This window comes from Rhagoletis zephyria, unplaced genomic scaffold, assembly GCF_001687245.7.
Source record: "Rhagoletis zephyria isolate East Lansing unplaced genomic scaffold, Rhagoletis_zephyria_1.1 Rzeph_scaffold_00834, whole genome shotgun sequence".
Classification (NCBI taxonomy): Eukaryota; Metazoa; Arthropoda; class Insecta; order Diptera; family Tephritidae; genus Rhagoletis; species Rhagoletis zephyria.
Genome location: NW_016157918.1, coordinates 5,461 through 24,152, shown reverse-complemented (window position 1 = coordinate 24,152; position 18,692 = coordinate 5,461). Strand labels below are relative to the sequence as shown.

The following is an 18,692-nucleotide window of genomic DNA, read 5'->3' as shown; positions in this document are numbered from 1 at the left end:
ACCTCATAGATATCTTAAAAAAACACCTTAATGAAAATTTCAGGATCTTTCAAAATCAGTTACAGTTATTGTACAAAAAAAAAAAAAAAATGAGCCACAAGTTTTTGCTTTTTCGATTTCTAAAATTTCAAAATTTTGTAACTTTTTTTTATCTATTTTTATATAGCCCCAAATATCACTATACTATATATGATACGCGAATGCATTTTTTGTCCAGGTCAATACCGGAGTGTTGCCACCTGTTTAAAAATTCAAACTCAAATTAAATTAAACGAATTAGACAATTAAAATATATTATATTATATGCATATGTGTATCGTGCCCTAAAATGTTTTATAACCCGCAAAAATATAAAAAGTCCATTGATTTTTGATTAAGATGACTTAAAACAATGCTAAAAATGACCATCATTCAGGAAAATTACAAATAGATTTTTGTTTCGATTTTAATAACGAAAATTGGAAAATTTTGGAAAACGCGTATTACGAATGCGAATACGAATTTTTTCCCATTTTCTGTCCGCTTTCCAGCTAGTTGAAAAGTAGCTTGTTTTGCACCGTTCAGCGCGCTTGGGACATTTGACGTGAATCGCGCCCCATATGAATCACCACAAAATACTTTTGAAGGGGTTGCCGCCTGTTTGAAAGTCGAATTTATTTAACTTAGACGCAAGCTAAGTTTAATAATAAAAAATTAGCGCCAAACGAAAAAGTTTTAAGAAAACTTTGGTTTGAAAAGATTTTCGATTAGGGTTGCCAGCTATTCCAAAAGTAGTATCTATCCCCAAATATGTATGTATTTGTTAGGTTTTTAAAAATGATAGATAAAACATTTGGAATACAAAATTTTTAGGTTTTTGAATAGAGAAGCTAAAATCAATTATGGCAATCTAACGCTATATACATATATAATAGTTTTCCAAAAATGTTCGGTTCCAAACATTGGTCAACTTAACATGGATTGCCCCATATTTACGAGTAAACAATTTTTTATTTCATTAAAAATATTTTTAAAAGATTAATTTGACTGCGTTGTTTAAACTACATATTTTGAATAATTGAAGTTTGTGGTATGCTTGTATACATATGTATGTACATATGTATGAAGTTTCAAAATAATAAGCTGTTCAACCTTGAACCTATCCATCTATCTGCCTATAGAAATGGCGAAAGCTTAGCCTTTTTTCTATAAAAACGCTGATAACCCTATAGCCTTATCAATTTCTTCGTATATTCGTACGAATGTGATTGTACTTTTCCGACTGATAAGCAGTTCAATGGTAATGTGGAAATGATTACACTCATATTTTTCGAATTGTGAATGATTTATGCATTTTCTGCAGCAACACTTTCAATGAAGCTACATAGTTATACAATGTACATATGTATGTACATTAAGTGTAGGGAGGAAATTTTTACATCAGAGCTCCTAAGTCCCACAACAAAACGTTCATTTGATTTTCAAGACAAACCTAATGTACACTATACATACGCCCAGTAGGATCATGCAGAATGCGGTTCCCAAAAGAATGCCTTTTTAGGTACTTATTTCTTCAAGAGAAATTTGAAGTAAATGTTTATGTATATTTAATTTCTTTTGATAAGATTTCATGTTTCTGTAACTACTTCTGAGTGGAAAAATAACTGGGTTATGAGATAAGTACATTTTGGTATCAACCAAGTTCGACTGGACGTAATATGCATAACCGCCGCACTGTGTTACTATGATTAATAGAATTTTATAAATCCATAGTGTGAAATTTTTATTTCGTTTCACTAATTCCATTTTTGCTTTCATTTGGACTTTGCTCTACAAAATTTTAGTATTAATATTGACAAGCTGATAAATCGGCCGTGAAATAAATCTACACGTTTGTATGTAGTTATGTACACTTGGCGACAAAAGAAAGTGTACACCTTGTTCTATAAATAATATTCACAATTTATTCGCATGCACATCTTCTTGCATTAATTCGTTATGAAAATATAGTTAATTCTAAAAAATATAAACCATATACATAAATCACAGTTTCACATTTAATATAAAGTTCACAAAAATTCAAAAAATTTCATCAAAATTTTCAACTTGTAATTCAGAATTTATCGAACATTTTCGAGTATGAAATTCGATTTTAGTCCAATGAGGTGCAAGTTTCAAACGGCTAAAGAATCCCGTTGATTTTTGGGATTTTTTTGGTGAAGGATTTTTGCACTTTTTTCTATATAAGCACGAAGTTCTTATGAAATAAAATGCGAGTGATTGTTAGCAACAAAATTTCAAAAAAATATACGCCAATTTTTTAAAGTGCACTTGTTGTATAAAAAAAAAAAAACGCCAAATCAATCTCACAAAAAAAATCTCAAAAATCAACGCCGTTTGAAACTCGCACTTCATTGGAATAAAATTGAATGGAATGGACTACAAAACTATGTACTCGAATATTTTCTAGAAATTCTGAATAAAAAGTTGAAAATTTGTTGAACTTTATATGAAGTGTGAAACTTTGATTTATATGGTTTATATTATATAATGAACTATATTTTCATAAATAATTAATGCCAAAGATTTTCGTGAAAATAATTGTGAATATTATATTAGAACAAAACAAGGTGTACGCTTTCATTTGTCGCCTAGTGTATGTGTTTTAAGGCAAATGTTGCTCCCGATTTTACTTTTAAGTTAATATTTAGCAATATTACCTGTGACAGTAATTAGTAATATATGTATGTATGTATGTTAAAATGTTTCAGTTTGAGTTTTTGGCGTCCACACACAATTTTTTTTGTTTGATACTAGTAGATAGGTTAGAGAAGTATTTATCGTAATCGTCAGGGTGGCCACCTGTTTCTAAATTTAAATTTAAATATATTATAACGAGTTATGTTAAATATCGAACTATATCTTAAAGATGAGTGTTAAACTTACGGCCAACTGTGCGTACCTAGCTATGAGTATGAAAATTTTTGACAGTTCTATGGCGCCGGTGGCGCCAATTTATGGATTGCTGTAAGTATCAGCGAAAGAAATGTGCGCGTACTATTTACCACGTATATTTATTTACTGAAATTTATAAGGTTTGAATGTTTGAAAATGCAATGCATGCAATAAATTTGTCGTTGTAAAGAGCTCGCGGTAGGCGAAATTGCTTATAAATCGCAGAAGGGCTGATATAAATAAATGTGTAATAAATGTGTGTGTGTGTATGTGTGTAATGGGGCGTATCTTCAATATTTCATAACAGTTTATATATTAATTTTAAGTCATATTGTACACGTACATACATATGTATTCATGTGAACTCTACAGATACTTTTTACTTCGAGGCTTTTGTTCCTATTTTGTTCTTTGTCAGCACGTCCCGGAGACTTTTGTTCTCTTAGAAATGTTCCCGAAATTATTGTACACATTTTGTGCTCATTGGGAACTTTCAACAGGGTTTTGTTCTTATATAATCCTCGTGGAGAACGTTCTCGACAGTTTTGTTCTCGCTTTCGTTCTTGGGAAAAAATTTCCGGAAGGTTCCCTCGTTCCCTGATAAATGCGTCCGGAATTATGTACGTATTTCTGTCATCAAAAAAAAAAAAGTTCCAACAATTATTTTTCTTAAAAAGTGAAGCCCTTATCAAAAGTGATTGCACGGTGATTTTTTTTTTAAATATTTGCAATGTTTTTCAATTTAAGTTTTTTTTTTGTGACAAGTCCAATATAATCTATGTAGAAAAATTCTACAAATTTTCATCAGCATTTTGGTATGCAATGGCTTATACAATTCTAGTAAATCAAGTGCCAGTTTTAAGTGGCTAAAGAATCGCGCTGACTTTTAATATTTTTTTCTTTGCTGACGGCTTTTTGCATTTTTTATCGCATACACTTGAATTTCTTGTAGAATAAAATGTGCAAAACCGTTTACAAAAATAATTTAAAAAAATAAACGCCAGTTTTTAAAAGTTTCACTTGTTGTGTGAAAAAAGACCGCAAAAGCCGTCAGCAACAAAAATTATTAAAAATCAAGGCGATTTTTTTTTTCATACGCCTCGTAACTGCACAACCAAATTTTTTATAAAAATTTAGAGAAAAAAGTAAAAAATGTTGATAAAAATTCGCTAAAGTTTTCTAAATTGTGTATAAAATTTGAAAGTTTGATATTAGAATTTTTTTATTTTAAATTTCGAAATTTTATATAAAGTTTGAAAATCGGATTTAAAGGCTCTTTGTTGCAGAATATGCTATATAATTTTTTAACAAATGAATTAATAAATAATAAAAAATAAATAATTATTTATGAGTGGCCTGTATGTAGGAACAACACACAGCAGCAACAAAGCAGCATATGACTAATTTTTACTTTTTTGAGGCGGCCCAAGCGTTCTTGATGACTTATCTACATTTAGTTATTTTGCGAGGAAATGTGTTCATATGTATGTATGTATGTATGCATACTTAATGCTTGAATAACGGAATTAAACTTTGAACAATTAGTATGTAGTTTTGACTTATGTGATTGCGATTGCATTTCACAATCGAAGCCTTGCAATTACTTAAGTAAATATTTATAATTTTACGCCCATGACTGAGCTCTCAAGTCGAATTGCAACATTTTATTCACTTAATGCTTCTTTGTTTAAATCTTTATTTGTTTAAGTAAGAAACTTTAAAGCCATATGTATGTACATACATATGTATGTATGTATGTAAGCAGCTACTTATCGCTGCAGCGGCAAAACAAAAAAGCGTAAGTAATTATTTACATATTGCGACTTTGCAATTGCTTGATTATAAATACTTTGAGCTAACTGTGTTTATGTGTTGAATTTTTTGATACGAACTTAAATCTTGTTTGAATATAAGTTTGTCGGCTTGAAAGCAAGGCAAATTTTTAAGCTAAAAATTTAAAGGGTTTAAGTTAAGAAAATGTCGTTAGCAAGAAGCCTAAATAAAACTAATTTTACAAAAGGAAGAAGGAAAAAAAGGATTAGGAAAGAAAAACCTGTGGCGGGCGGGTCAGACAGGTAAACAGCTCAACAGCAATCCCAAGCGGTTTAAGTGTTCTGTGGCAACCGTGGTATTGGAAACTGTTTGCCTAAATTACAAATAGTTGACTAGGCGAAAAGTATGAAGATTTAAAAAAAATTAAATGCAACACTCGTACCATGTAAAAAACTCCACAATTTGTTGTTACCTACATAGCTATGTATATCTTAAATTTCGCATTGACTTTGGTACTTATCACGCACAAGTACAAGTACATAACTTTGCATTCGCCATACAATGGCAAATTTCTAGAAGCAGTTAAGCAATCATTACATGCCAGCAAGTTATTTTTTTTTTTACATTTTCGCATAACTTTTTATGGCTTTTATTTTGGCACAGATTTTTGGTTTTTCATTGCCGGTATTCAACAGTCCGGAGCTACATCAGCCAAATTGGCAATTGTTGCTGACATTAACCTAAACATGCACACATACGTCCAAAAATGACTAAGTAAGCTTTGGTTTAAGCACTTGAATGCATTGTATGTAAGTACATTAGACTGCATCACCATAAAAGCTTGCAGTTTTTCCGACGGTATTAGAAAATCTATTTTATTTGAAGACTTCCACCAAAAATATTTCGGAAATACATCTCAAAATGGAGATTTTTATGATTAAAATAGTATCTTAAAGGAAAAATCCCCAGAAGTGAAAAAAGTTTAAGCTTAAAAAATCTACATAAAAATATTAAAAAAATGTTTGATTAAAATCATAATACTTAATGAGATTTTTGATGCTGTTTTTTTTCCAAATTTTTCCAAAGATCGGATTCAGAAAAAATTTGAATAGCTGGGCCGAAACTGTATCGATTCAGAATTCAGTTCCATTTTTTCTTTTGCAAATATCAGCACATCTTAATACAGCTTGGAATGATGCTCGTCGTCTTACCTTCTCTTTGATACTTCGAATGTGTTTATTTGTAAAGAAATAAAAAGGTGAGAAATATTTTTCCAACGATACCTCATAAGTCTAAGTAGGTAAAGCCTTGGCAAATTTGTTGAAGTTTTTCTCTAACCAATATTGTAATAAAGTTCAAAAACTGCATCAAAGATCTCATTATTATGATTCCGTTGATATTTTTTTTTTATATTTAAGAAGATTCTTAAGCTTATAGTATTTTGCCATCTGAGGAGATTTTATTCAAAAAATACTTTAAAAAATATTTTTATTAAAAACAAAATTAATTTTTGGAGGTATTTTCAAATCAGTGCAGTTGACGTAAATCTTAGTATTTTTCCGAAATATTTTGGTGCAAACCTTGAAATATAATCGACTTTATAATTCCATTGGAAAAAGAATAGCGATTTTTTTTTTTTTTTGTATGGCGAGTGATGCAGTCTAATATACATACATACAGATGAGCCTTGTCAGCATAAATAGCAGAGTAGTGTATTCGCTTAAAGGCGTCTAAAATTTTACTTATGTATAACAATAGTTATTGTAACTATAATTGTAATTACTAATGGTAATTATTGTTGCTTTTGTATATTTTTGGTACATTCAAATATACATACAGCCATATTTAGATAATATTATAATTTTAATGAAAACGCGTTTTTCGCCCTTGGAAAAGCTAGCGAACAGATGATTGCGCTCGTTGGGGACGACGTCAGCTTAATAGAATGGCTACAACATAGCTTGGGAAATGTCTGCCTCTGTTGATGAGCTGGTAATGTCATTGACAGCATTTGATCCATGAATAAATAAAATAAGTATGTATGTATGTATACGCATTGTTTATATGTATGTTAACTCTAGCTCTAACTAAAACAAAATGTGAAAACTGCAAACTGCTGCAAAAATAGTGATTAAACAAAAGATGAGCTACCTACTGCACACAGAATACTTATGTATATTTGTTTATAATTTTGTGTGCAAAAAAGAGTCTACTCAAAGTAAATATTTGTTCATGGTTTCAGCTCTGGAACTACGCGCAGTATGTACTCACATACACAAGTATGAAGTCGCATGCATATTTCGCAGAGTGTGAAATGCAAATATGTACATACGTGCATATCAGCAGCAAGACATGCAAACAATAACTCCTTCGACTTTTTTTTATAATTCGCTAAATATTTAGGTATGTTACAAAAGTAACTGTGAATAAAAAGTTCAATGACTTATCAAACTGCCCTCGTCTTGTATATTTATTAAATATTTTGTTTTATTTTATTTTTTAAATATTTTTAATTTAATTTTATATTTAGTTTTTATTTTGTTCAACTTAATTTAAATTAATATTATATTGTATATATTACTTATTTTATTTTGTTTCACCTTAATTTATTTTATTTTGTTTTATTTATTTTTTTTTAATTTTGTCTCAGGGTATGTTTTTTTTAATAATTTTATTTTTTTGTTATTTCAACTTAAAAACATGTTTTTTTTAATATTATATTATTTTTGTTTTATTTTATTGTAGTTTGTTTATTTTTTTTGATAAATTTTTTATTTTATTAACTTTTTTAGTTTGTTGTATTTTACTATATATATATTTTTATTTACAGCCGGTTTCACCAGCACTTTAAATGGAAAATTTCCGTGCAAAATCCAAAAAATAAAACCCATTTTTCACTTAAATTGCTTTACGTGAAATTGAATGTTAATTTGATTTAATTTTTTTATTGCATTTATTTCATTTTGTGTAATTTCCTATTTTTTTAATTAATTTAGTTTTGTTTTAATTTACTTAATATTACTTAACTTTGTTTTATTTTAATTTTACTTCATCCAAGTTTATTTTATTTTACCTTTATATTTTATATTCTATATATTTTACTTTTAATTACATTTAATTAAATCTTTTAATTTAATTAAATTTTTTAATTTAATTTATTTTATTTTAATTTGTTTTATTCTGTTAAATTTTAAATTAACTTCTTCATTTTATTTTAATTAGTTTTAATTTAATTTAGTCTAATTCAATTTAATTTAATGTAATTAAATTTATGTTAATTCAATTAATTTTAATTTGATTTATTTATTTCATTGAACTTTTGATTCATTCTTTTAATTTAATGTAATTAAATTGGTTTTAATTTAATTTAATTTAATATAATTTAGTTTATGTTGATTAAGTTTAAATAATTTAATTTTGGTGAATCAATTGGTTTCGTTATCCAGTGTGCCGTCGCATCTAATTAATCGTAATCTTATTCGTAGTCTTCATCGTAATTTTCATCTAAATCTTATTCGCGATTGAAATCTTTGAGTGAACAAAATCATAATCCTAATCAAAATTAAAATGAAATCATAATTACTTTTAGAATCATAGTCAAAATTTAAATCGCAATCATACTCTTCATCGTAGTCGTAAACAAGATGACCATTCAGATCTTGTAAAGCTCAATAGATATGCTTTTAGTCAATTCAGCCCAGCATTTACTTTCCCAACTTTTCTTTACTTGGAATTCTTCTTTAAATATTGCAAAGATGTGCACATTGAGAATTTTCTGTCTACTACGCAGAAAATATTTTCATATTTTTTATGTATGTAAGTATGTGTATGTATAGATACCCTGCAGGGAAACCGCGAACTAGTGAATAAAATTTCTAGTTCCGTACTAGATCTTTATCGCTAAAAATGGTACAGTCCGATAGCAACTAGATGCCCACCAGTTCAAAATTCGCGAATTGTGGTACTTTAAAAAAAAACTATTTTATTTCACTTCTTTAACCGACTTCAAAAAAGGAGAAGGTTGTCAATTCAACTATTCAATTATCAACTTTGGACTACGTCAACCGAATTCGATAATTTTCTATCGAAAAGGTAGTGTCTCCGAGGTGGTCCCACACTAATTTGATTTAGATTCGAACATGAATAAATTAACGGTAAACCTAAATTTTTTAATAAGAACTGAAAAATTGGTTGTGTTTTTTGCTTAAAAATAATTTGTTCATTAGAAATCTATATATAAGGTGACGAGTTTAGAACTGGTTCGGAACTATAGAAAAAGGATGCAGAACGAAGTAGATCTTATCTGTCGAATTGGAAACTAGTTCGAAACTATCGAGAAAGGGCTGCAGCGGGGGCTTGTTTACTTTACGTGGGTACAAATGTGTTTGGCGGCTTTTTCGTTCAAATACGCTTCCATTCTGCACTTCCCAGATGCTTTCTCATATTTTGGTAATACAAAACCAAAATTTGTGTTAACATTTTAACATCTTGGGACCTTCTGGAATCTAACTAATAACAGCAAGCACCTCTGCAAACTCAGCTATATCCAAAGGTATGTATGTACATATGTTCTTACAATCGATCTAACATTTAAGACGCATTTCTTTGAGAAAAATTTAAAATCGCACACACGGAAGAACCGAAAAGATTGAAAAATGATGATACTTTTTTCTTTCGTCTGTCGATTTTAAAACTAGTTTAGAACCATAAAATTTACGATTCGTTCGGAACTATGGAAAAAGGGATACCATGTTAAATTCGCCAGCTCTTTCTTGCATGCAAAAGAGATTTATCGCTAGCCAGTACTAGGCCTAACTGTATCAGAAGCGCACCAGGCCAGAATTAGACATTTTCCCCACAGGGTATGTATGTAAATACATATGCAAATAGTTTGAAAGTGAGTTAAATGAAATTACCATTTTGTGTGCAGAAATTATTCTTCGATTAGCTTTGTCTACATGACGGCGCTTTAGCAGTTAAACTTTTCGAGGAAATTTTAAATTACTTTAACTCGAAATTAATTCAACGATTGTGTGTTGGTTACGTATTACAAAAATAGCTTGAGGTCAGTAAAATAAAATATAGCAAAAGCAAGTGCTTTCTAACTGCAATTTAAGAGGCAATTAACTGAAAACTTCTTGCTATAAAAACTATTCTTGTGTAAATGCAGTTAGGAATAAAGCTTTTTATGTAACTTTATTTATGTATGTATAACTTGAACTAAGTAAGAATAGTTAGTAATAAATGTATAATTTTCGCATGAATACTTCTAAGGTAATTTTGTTGAAAATCTTTGATGAAGTGAACAAGTAGCAAGTAACACTTGTCAGACTGCGTAACGAATTAACCAGAAAAGTTTATCATCTGGTCAATACAATTTCTACAAAACTTTTAACTGAGCTTCTAAGCAGCGGATAATTTTTGAAGCCATTTTAATAAAGAAAAATATTACCAACCAAAAGCAAATCTAAAGTCATTGGATCGGAGAAAGAAAACATCGCCGAAAACATTGCTTCTGCAAATGGGAGTGTAGACGCGGGTCCAAGTATGTCTATTCGAAACATTCTTTGTGTGTGTCAAACGTTAGAGACTTAAGGTCACCATAAAACTAAAAATATTTCCTATAAAAAGAAAATTTCACCTCAGTTCCAGTACTAAACTGAAACTTTCTGTTACTGTTTTTAATTTTTATTTGTCCACACCGAACGATGTCGGGTACTTTGCTAGTACATATATGCATACCTGCTGTTCATTACGAGCAATGAAATTTTATGTATCACCCAATCTCAAAACTACTAGGTGCTTCAGGTCATTGCTTTTTATTATAACTTTAACTGTTGCTCGAAACAAATGAATGGGGTTTTGCATGTAAACAATGGCATATCTATATATGTATGTACACACATACATATGTGTGTTTGTATGTACATCATATGTAGTATATACTGGATTATATATATATTTTTATACATACGCTAATTTGTTTATACTGTCAAGTACCTAACATAGCCAGGTCGATTTCATAATTTTTATTTTGTTTACTTTACTATGTCACAAATTGCAATTACAACACGAACTGTAATGCCAATGTAAAAGTGAATAGCTGCTAGTCATGAAACACAAATAGATGTATATAAAAGTCATATACCTACATACATTCATACATATATCGTCCGGTTGCTGGCAGAAAGTCATAAACCGAAGAAAAAAAAAAAATTAAGTGGACAAAGAGGGATCCCAATTAAGGTTTAATAACAGTTTCGTTATCGTTCCTAGAACTATAGAGGAGAAGATCCTTGTAGTAAAAGCAGAGTTAAAATATCTAGAATTTATACTAGAAAGAAAATTAAGCGGGGAGCCCAACATTGCAGATAGAGTACGCAAATAAATAGTAGCACTATATTCCCGAAGCAGGTCATTAGCAAAACGACGGGGGATGAAATCCATAATAATACACTGGCTAAACATAGCGGTAGTTGGACAAATTCTTGGGAGATGGGTAAACTTTAAAAAAGACGGATAAAGTCCAAAATTTTGCGCCCAAACTCATAACTGTTGCGATGAGAAAAACACCATCTAAGGCACTCTATGCCATACTGCATTTTCTTCTCGTAGACCTACATGTCAAAGAGGTTGCAAGTGTTGCGGAAATTCGTATGAGCAGTCTAAATAAGTGGTCACTAGTACTAGTTATGGCTGGATACTAACGGAGTTTTCGGCACTTCCCGTATTGGCGGACTACGCACTTCTGAGCCCTGCTCCCACTACAACGTTTACGACCCTCCTAACATTAAAAAAGTAGTGAAAACGAGAGGCTCTAAGGAGTGGCGAGTTAATCCATGTTTACACAGATCGCTCAAAGTTCGAGGGTATGGCCAGTTGGAGTATGTCTTCGAAAACCTGGAAATCTCCATTACCTTTTATTTTCCGGACCACTATAGTATTTTTTCTGGCGGAACTGATGGCAATCGATAAGCTGTGATATGATACCACAATCTAATATCTACATCTTTACTGACAGCCGGGTGGAAATCAAATCCCTATGGAAGCAGTCGACAATCTCCTTGGTAGCCATGAAATGACGTATATCTTTTAAAGAGATGGATGAGTTATTTCGCCCAAAGGTTATATGGGTTTCGGAACACTGCGATATAGAGTGGAATTGTATTGAGAATATAACCGATGAAATAGGAATACCCTTAGAAACTTGCAAACTAATTACTACCAAAAGGCTTACTAAAGGATTGAACGGAAGATCGGTAGGTGGCATGACGAACTCACCTGCTCTGTTTGTTAGTATTTATCCTAATTGGCAAGCCTTTCTATCGACTAGGCGTAAGATTACATGACTTCTGTAGAAATAGTCAAGATGACGAGGAAGACGAAACGATTCTGCGCCTGTTATGCCAGTGCATTGCTCTATCTTGTCGAAGACTCTTCACTCTAGCCAGAAAATTTTTCAACAACTTGAAGGACTCATTTTCGATGTTGATGTTTCCGACAGGGTATGGGATTTTCCGCCATCCTTTGTAAAATTTGGTTTGGAGACAAACCAATTCAAATATGACCACGGATGACGGAAAATCGTTCAACAACACATCAACTTGGAGGACCTCAGATCAGGCTACTTCTAAAATTCCTGCGAAGTACAAAATGGTTTTACGAGGGATTGTAAGTTGCTGACCCCATATGCAGCATCATCAATCGCTTGAAAACTTGAAGAGCTGCAAACTGATTTAAGAAATTTTAATAGAAGAAATGATTTTGATTTTTCTGAGCGTTTTGTATATGAATTAGTTTCTTTTATTGAGATACATACTACTTAATGTGGCAATAATAATTTAAAAATTAAAGCTTCTTTTTATTTTTCTAGTTAAAACTTTCTTTCCGCAAACGGGCGCGTTACCTATTTATGGATCTGTTTGTATAATAGTTCGCTCACAATTTTTACACACCGACTTTGGTTAGTACATATGCGTCTGCTTAGCTTTCCCCGTTCCGCCTGAGTGCAGCCAGTGTTCGCTTTTTTGCTTTTTTTTTGTAAGGTTTTATGTTTGCATGTTTCGTTTGAGTTACCATTTGCGTGTTTTTTATGTAGCAAAATTTATTTACATTTACATAGATGCAAATTCTGTATAGGCTTCTCGGAAACTACACTTTCGTACATACGTACATAGGTAAATTTATAAGTACGTATATTTGCCTCAGGTATCCCATAACCGTTTGAAGACGTATGTATGATGGTCTTGCATATGCATAATGTGCTCCCATCAACGAAGTCTTGAAAAATTGCATAGAAAAGTTTGTATATTTTTAAAATGCAGCAATCGGACTGAGCTGTAAAATATGGGTTTTCGATTTCGTTTGCATAAACTTATACTATATATTCAGGAATGTTTGTTTAAACCAATTTAAAAATGTTAGCTGTGCCGATACATTTTTTGTTAGAGGCTTGTAAAATATCAAAGCAGTATCAGAGTTGCCAACAACAACTGTTAAAGCTGGTGGAAACCACGAGAATATCTATACAGAGAAGTCCTGCAAATGATGATTCTAGTTTGCTTAAAAAATGTACCGCAAGCCAACTGATGCAAAGCAGGGAGAAGTAAAAGAACGCGGTGGCTCTGACCAAGGTAAGTATGTATTTAACATTCTTTCCCCAATGACTGTACACTCGAAATTACAACTGACAAACGTACTTAGATCTGTGCGAGCAGAAGAAATAAATGCAAAGTTGAAGATCCCAAAATCAGGATTGCTCATGCCTGCATGTTCGATCCAACAGTTCGCATGCCAATCTCCTCCTAAAAATAAAGATGTTGAAGGAGCCGGAGTGTCGGACCGAGTTTAATCGCTTGTATCATTCGCGAGAGTTACTGCGTTGGATGAGATGCATTCAGATACCGGAGAAGGATTGCTGTGCAGCGCACGAAGAGACTTTCATGATAGTTTTCTTTTTCGAAGACCACAGCCGAGTCGAAAGGCAACTCAAAGTTGGAAGAAATTCTTAGTTCGATGAGATAAACATTTGAAGGATGGTGTAATAAAAACAAAATGCTTTAATCAGTTTTCCCGAGCGTGGCTGACCAAAACAATAACTGAGATGACAGAATCCGGAAACCACAAATGTTTCCTAAAAGATTTGCTTGGATACTGTAAATACCTGCATGACCTGTCAGTTTCCAGAATACTGAATACAAACCAATGATACATACATATATGTGCTCATGCACCAAAGAAGGCCCGATTTCCAGCAATGGAGAAGGCTTGTTTCCTGTGGTGGGCATTGCAGCTGGCACGGAGTTTGGCTAAGAAAATGGTAAGCGGTATTTAATGGATTTATATTTTATAGCCGTGACTGAAATCATATTTACTCACATAAAACTGCTGGACCTGTCAAATTATTGATAGTCAAGTCCATCGATAGTTTTACGATAGTCTTGAGGGTGACTATCGATAGTATCGACCCAATTCGCCTTTCGGAAATAAAAAACTTTCTTTCGAAAGACACTTTACATGCATGGTGCCACTGCTCATGAAACTTGGTTCTGAAATTTCTTAATTTCACAGTCTTTTGAAATATACTGCATTGACCCGCCTGACATGCTCTTAAGACGGCAATGTAGCCTCTGCTATTTCCACGCTTAAAAGTACCCTGCGGCCAAAAGTACTAGTACTTAACATATAACCTATGGGTCTTGGTCCCGGTTCATATATATGAAAACGACCAGCAACTTTACCATGAAACTGTCATTCGTGGTGATCGATTGCCACCATACCTATAGAGACATTTGGGGCAGAACTTTTAAAATCTGACATAACGAAATTCAAAATCTGCGTGTGATTCTTGCTTATTTTAATCTCGCTGGCTTCGTACTTTTGCTGTTAAGCAGGTTTCTTTCGGCTAAAGTAACGATTGTCGAATATAAACCAAAAGAGGAGTTACTACCTCCGTGCATCACCAGGAGTGCGTCTAGCAATAGCATAATTTGTTTCTATCTACTGACGCGGTGGGATAAATTTGCCTGAAGGGAACTCTTAAAAGGCCATACAGTGTGCCTGTAAAAGTGCTTCTATATCTAAGAAGGGATGAGCTACTTAGTGCGGAGCATAATCCATGGTGATGACGTATAGTCTCCATTGGAATCACAGCATTTTCTCTGCAGCTGTATGGCCTCCGTCAGGCGGAGACGGCGCAATTATCGGTACTGAAAATATTTTATTCTACTGTCAGCTGTCAACAGAAAGTTTATTATGGTGGTTTAAATGATTATAAAGAAGATAAAATTTCCACTGTTCGAGTGCCTTCCATTACACAATGCCAAACAAAGATTTATAACTGGTCTCATCTACCTGTCATATTGTCAGTATTTTCCTACATTGTAAGAATATTTACAGAGGCTAAAGTTCTTAACTAGTACTGAATTGAATAGTTCTTACTTACATACACACATATGTATGTCTGAATACTTTTGCACGTATTTTAATATCTGTGTACGAATGGTTGTATGTGCATATTTTATGTATGCTGTTATTTATTTATAAATATTATAGCAATTTAAAGATCACGGCTGCAATTAAACAGAATTTTATGAGCGTCTATTAAATTGGCTACAAGTGCACAGCTAAAATGAATCGTAAGTAATCGTTCAAGAAAAAAATATAACTCAAGTTGAATGGCAGCTTAAACGTATTTATTTAATTTATCTGCTTATAAGCTTTTTATAAACTCCTAGAAGCAATTAAATACAAATGCGAAAATACGTTTTTTTTTATCTGTAATCATACATGGATATACGTGTATATGCATTAATCTAAATAACTTGCTTTTATATGTTAGTATTATGTGGAGAAAACGTGCTTGGGCTTCACTGTTATGTATAAGGCAATTTTATCGATCAGATATGGACTTTGAACAGCAGGTAAGTAGAGATAAGACGTTCACACGCATGCTTCTCATATTTTATGTCATTCCTTAGTAACCAAAATGATTGCGAATAAATGTTTTATGGTGTAGGATCGTTTTTTATTGGTAAGCACGTACCATTGAGTGACTAGTTATATTTAATCCTTACTCATACGTCCTCGTTTCCCTACGCGGGGCAAGACCAGTTCGGCTTAAGCGTCTTCTGAATTATTCAGCATCCGGCCACCAGTACCCAATGGCTAAATTTCGGTACCGTTTTTGAGCTCGTGATCGATCCCTGCTAGCTTATTTAGAAATAGTGTTGCCACACATGGTATTTTCCTACCAAATTTGGTAGGTTGTTTTCCAACCAAAACTGGTAGGTGGGCTAGTTTGGATTTTAGTAGGTTCCGCCAGGTTATAGAAGTTAATTTAAATCGAACTGAACTACAATGTTGTACTGAAGACTGGAGCCCTGAAAAAGGCTTGTCAATAAACCCACTGAAGTCCACCATTGTGCCATTTACCAGAAGAAGGAAAGTCAACTTGACTAGACCAAGCTTGACAGGGACAGAAATTAAATTCTCCGAATAGGCGATGTATTTAGGGATAACTCTGCACAAAGGCTCAATTGGAACCAGGCATTTTATGCCTGTTATAAACTTTGTGGTAAGACTTGGGGAATATTACTCGATACGCGTTATAACATATGCGGCACTGCCCTGATGACCAAAAGGTAAGCAAGTAAACGAGGGTCCCATCTTAAGCAAGCTGCAACGACTGGTCTGCATTGCCATCAAATGATCTTTGCACACCTGTCGAACGGATGCCCATTACAGGCATTCCTTCTTACTGGGTAGAAAGTTTTTCCTATACCAAGTGTTAGGTATAATTTTCGCAACAAATTAGCCGCTCTTGTACTGACTCTCTCTTAGCAGGTTGTGAACCCTTTTATCGGAACGGACTCGTATACTACGTACTATATGTACATTAGGTGGTAGATATCGCATATAGTTTTTGGTCCCGGTTGGAGAAGATCAAGGCGTGTCACACAGGGGAAAAGTATAGACTCCTTTATAGAGTCTCGAAAAACTAAAATTATTATTTTTTTCATCTAATACCCAAAATCAATCTACCATAGTCGAAGAAATCACGTATAAAGTTTGGTCCTGATTCGGGTCGGTTATGGCCGGTCGCAAAGGGGTCAAAAGCCAAATGCCTCTATGGACTCAAAAATTAAAAATATCTTTTTTCATTTAATACCAGAAATCAATCCTGCTACAGTCGAGTATATCACATATAAATTTTGGTCCCGATTGGAGTCGGTTAAGACGTCTTCACAAGGTAATCAGAAATGTGACCCCTGTGCGACATGTTTTAACCGACTTAAATTGCAGTTTTACGCCAACTCCGAACGAACAAAATACACTCGCCGGTTTGACATTGCCTGTCGAGGGCCGTCAGCTATTAGAAAAAAACTTTATTTTTGTGTTTTTTTTTTGGATATTAGGTCGAACCGGGCTTCAACCCAAACCCTGCGGAGCGGTAGCGCGCACTGCTAACTACTCCAAAACAGCGGCAACTATGAATTTAATAATAAAAAAAATAAATCCATTAGGGTGCTTCATCAAAAAGGTTGCGATTTTCCACCGGAATTATAAATTTTTTTTTTAAGACTTCCGCCAAAATATATCGGAAAAATATTGAGATTTATGTGAACTGGGCCGATTTGAAAATACCTCAAAAAAATCTCCATATTTTAATTTCGTTGAAGCAATTTCGTTTTAAACAATTTTATGCAGGTTTTCCCAGCTTAAACGATTGGAAAAAAATTTATTAAAAATAAATTTATTAAAAAAAAAATACTCGATTTTCGGACCTATTTTTAGATCGGTCCAGCGCAAGTCTTAAAATATTATAGATTTTATAATTCCAGTGGAAAAACAGTATCTATCGTAATTTTTTTGTATGGAGAGTGATGCACCCTAATATACATACATATGCATTTTTGTTTGAACGATGCAGCATAAAATCACTTAAAAAACTTTTAAAATTTTGCTAATAAAAGTCGACTGAAGGGGAATGTCTGCCCAAGGGAGGTTTTGCTCTATACGCAACTTTCATAATTTACAATTCTATCATTTCTTTGACACAATGAAGACAACTTTATTTTAATTCCATCTTTTCATACAGATGCCCTCCACTTGAAGATGCCGAAATTCAAAGAATGTCACTACCTTTGCATTGAACGAGCACACAATTCTCTCATTTTGCATACTTTTCACATCACACCGTCACACCCACTTGACCTCAACTTACCGGTTATTTTTCTCGATGAGATTCAAAGCACAATCATCGCGTTCCATTTCGAATAGTCCACACGTTCAAGTAGCACGAAAACTGCACTTCACAAAAAAAAAACAAAAACAAAAAAAACGCGCACTTTAAACAAATGTCTTAGATGTTGCGATTATGAATTGAAAAAAAAAAAATTTAATTGCAACTTGCAAGAGTATTTGGCAAAGTCTCGCTTGGGAGGGGTCAATAACTCAGACGAAGAACAAAATGTACGACGAGTAACATACAAAGATGCCAATGGGCCCCACAGCGAACACACGACGACGGCGACGAGCAAGGTCTTTGCTGGCGTGGGCAAGCAGCAGTGAAAAATGCGCCGATGTTAGTTCAGAGAAAAGCGCATACGAGCTCGTAACTGTGTGTATGTAAATGAATGCAATTTGCACAACCCGAGGAGCAGCAGCGGTGTGCAGTGCGGTGTGCAGTGCGGTGTGCAGTGCGGTGTGAAGAAAAATTGTAAGTAAAACTTGTTTGTTAGCTAAATGTGCAACTTATCGTATGCGGTCATGCAACAAGTGGCAAGTACCGTCCGTCGTTTTGATAGTTAGCAAAACAGGCTATGTTGAGAAATATTTACTCGTATGTAGGTGAAAAAAGTTGGAAAACTAATTTCTTATATGGCTAATTATTACGTAGTGTATTTTTCACATTTTTCCTTTTTTATTTATTTAGCGTTAGCGCCGAATGTACATACAACTCGTTTTATTTCACTTCTATGCTT

The 18,692-nt window shown here is 33.1% G+C and overlaps 1 protein-coding gene across 1 annotated transcript in view; it reads right to left on the bottom strand.

The window, feature by feature from the left end:
- Positions 1–18,292, bottom strand: part of LOC108361746 (ATP-binding cassette sub-family G member 1) — a 76,339-nt gene extending 58,047 nt beyond the window's left edge. The window contains exon 1 of the mRNA XM_017614475.1: positions 17,933–18,292. Within this exon, the coding sequence (XP_017469964.1) occupies positions 17,933–17,979 (47 nt within the window). The 5' untranslated portion in view covers positions 17,980–18,292. The remainder of the gene's footprint in view (positions 1–17,932) is intronic.
- Between the last annotated feature and the right edge of the window lie 400 nt (positions 18,293–18,692).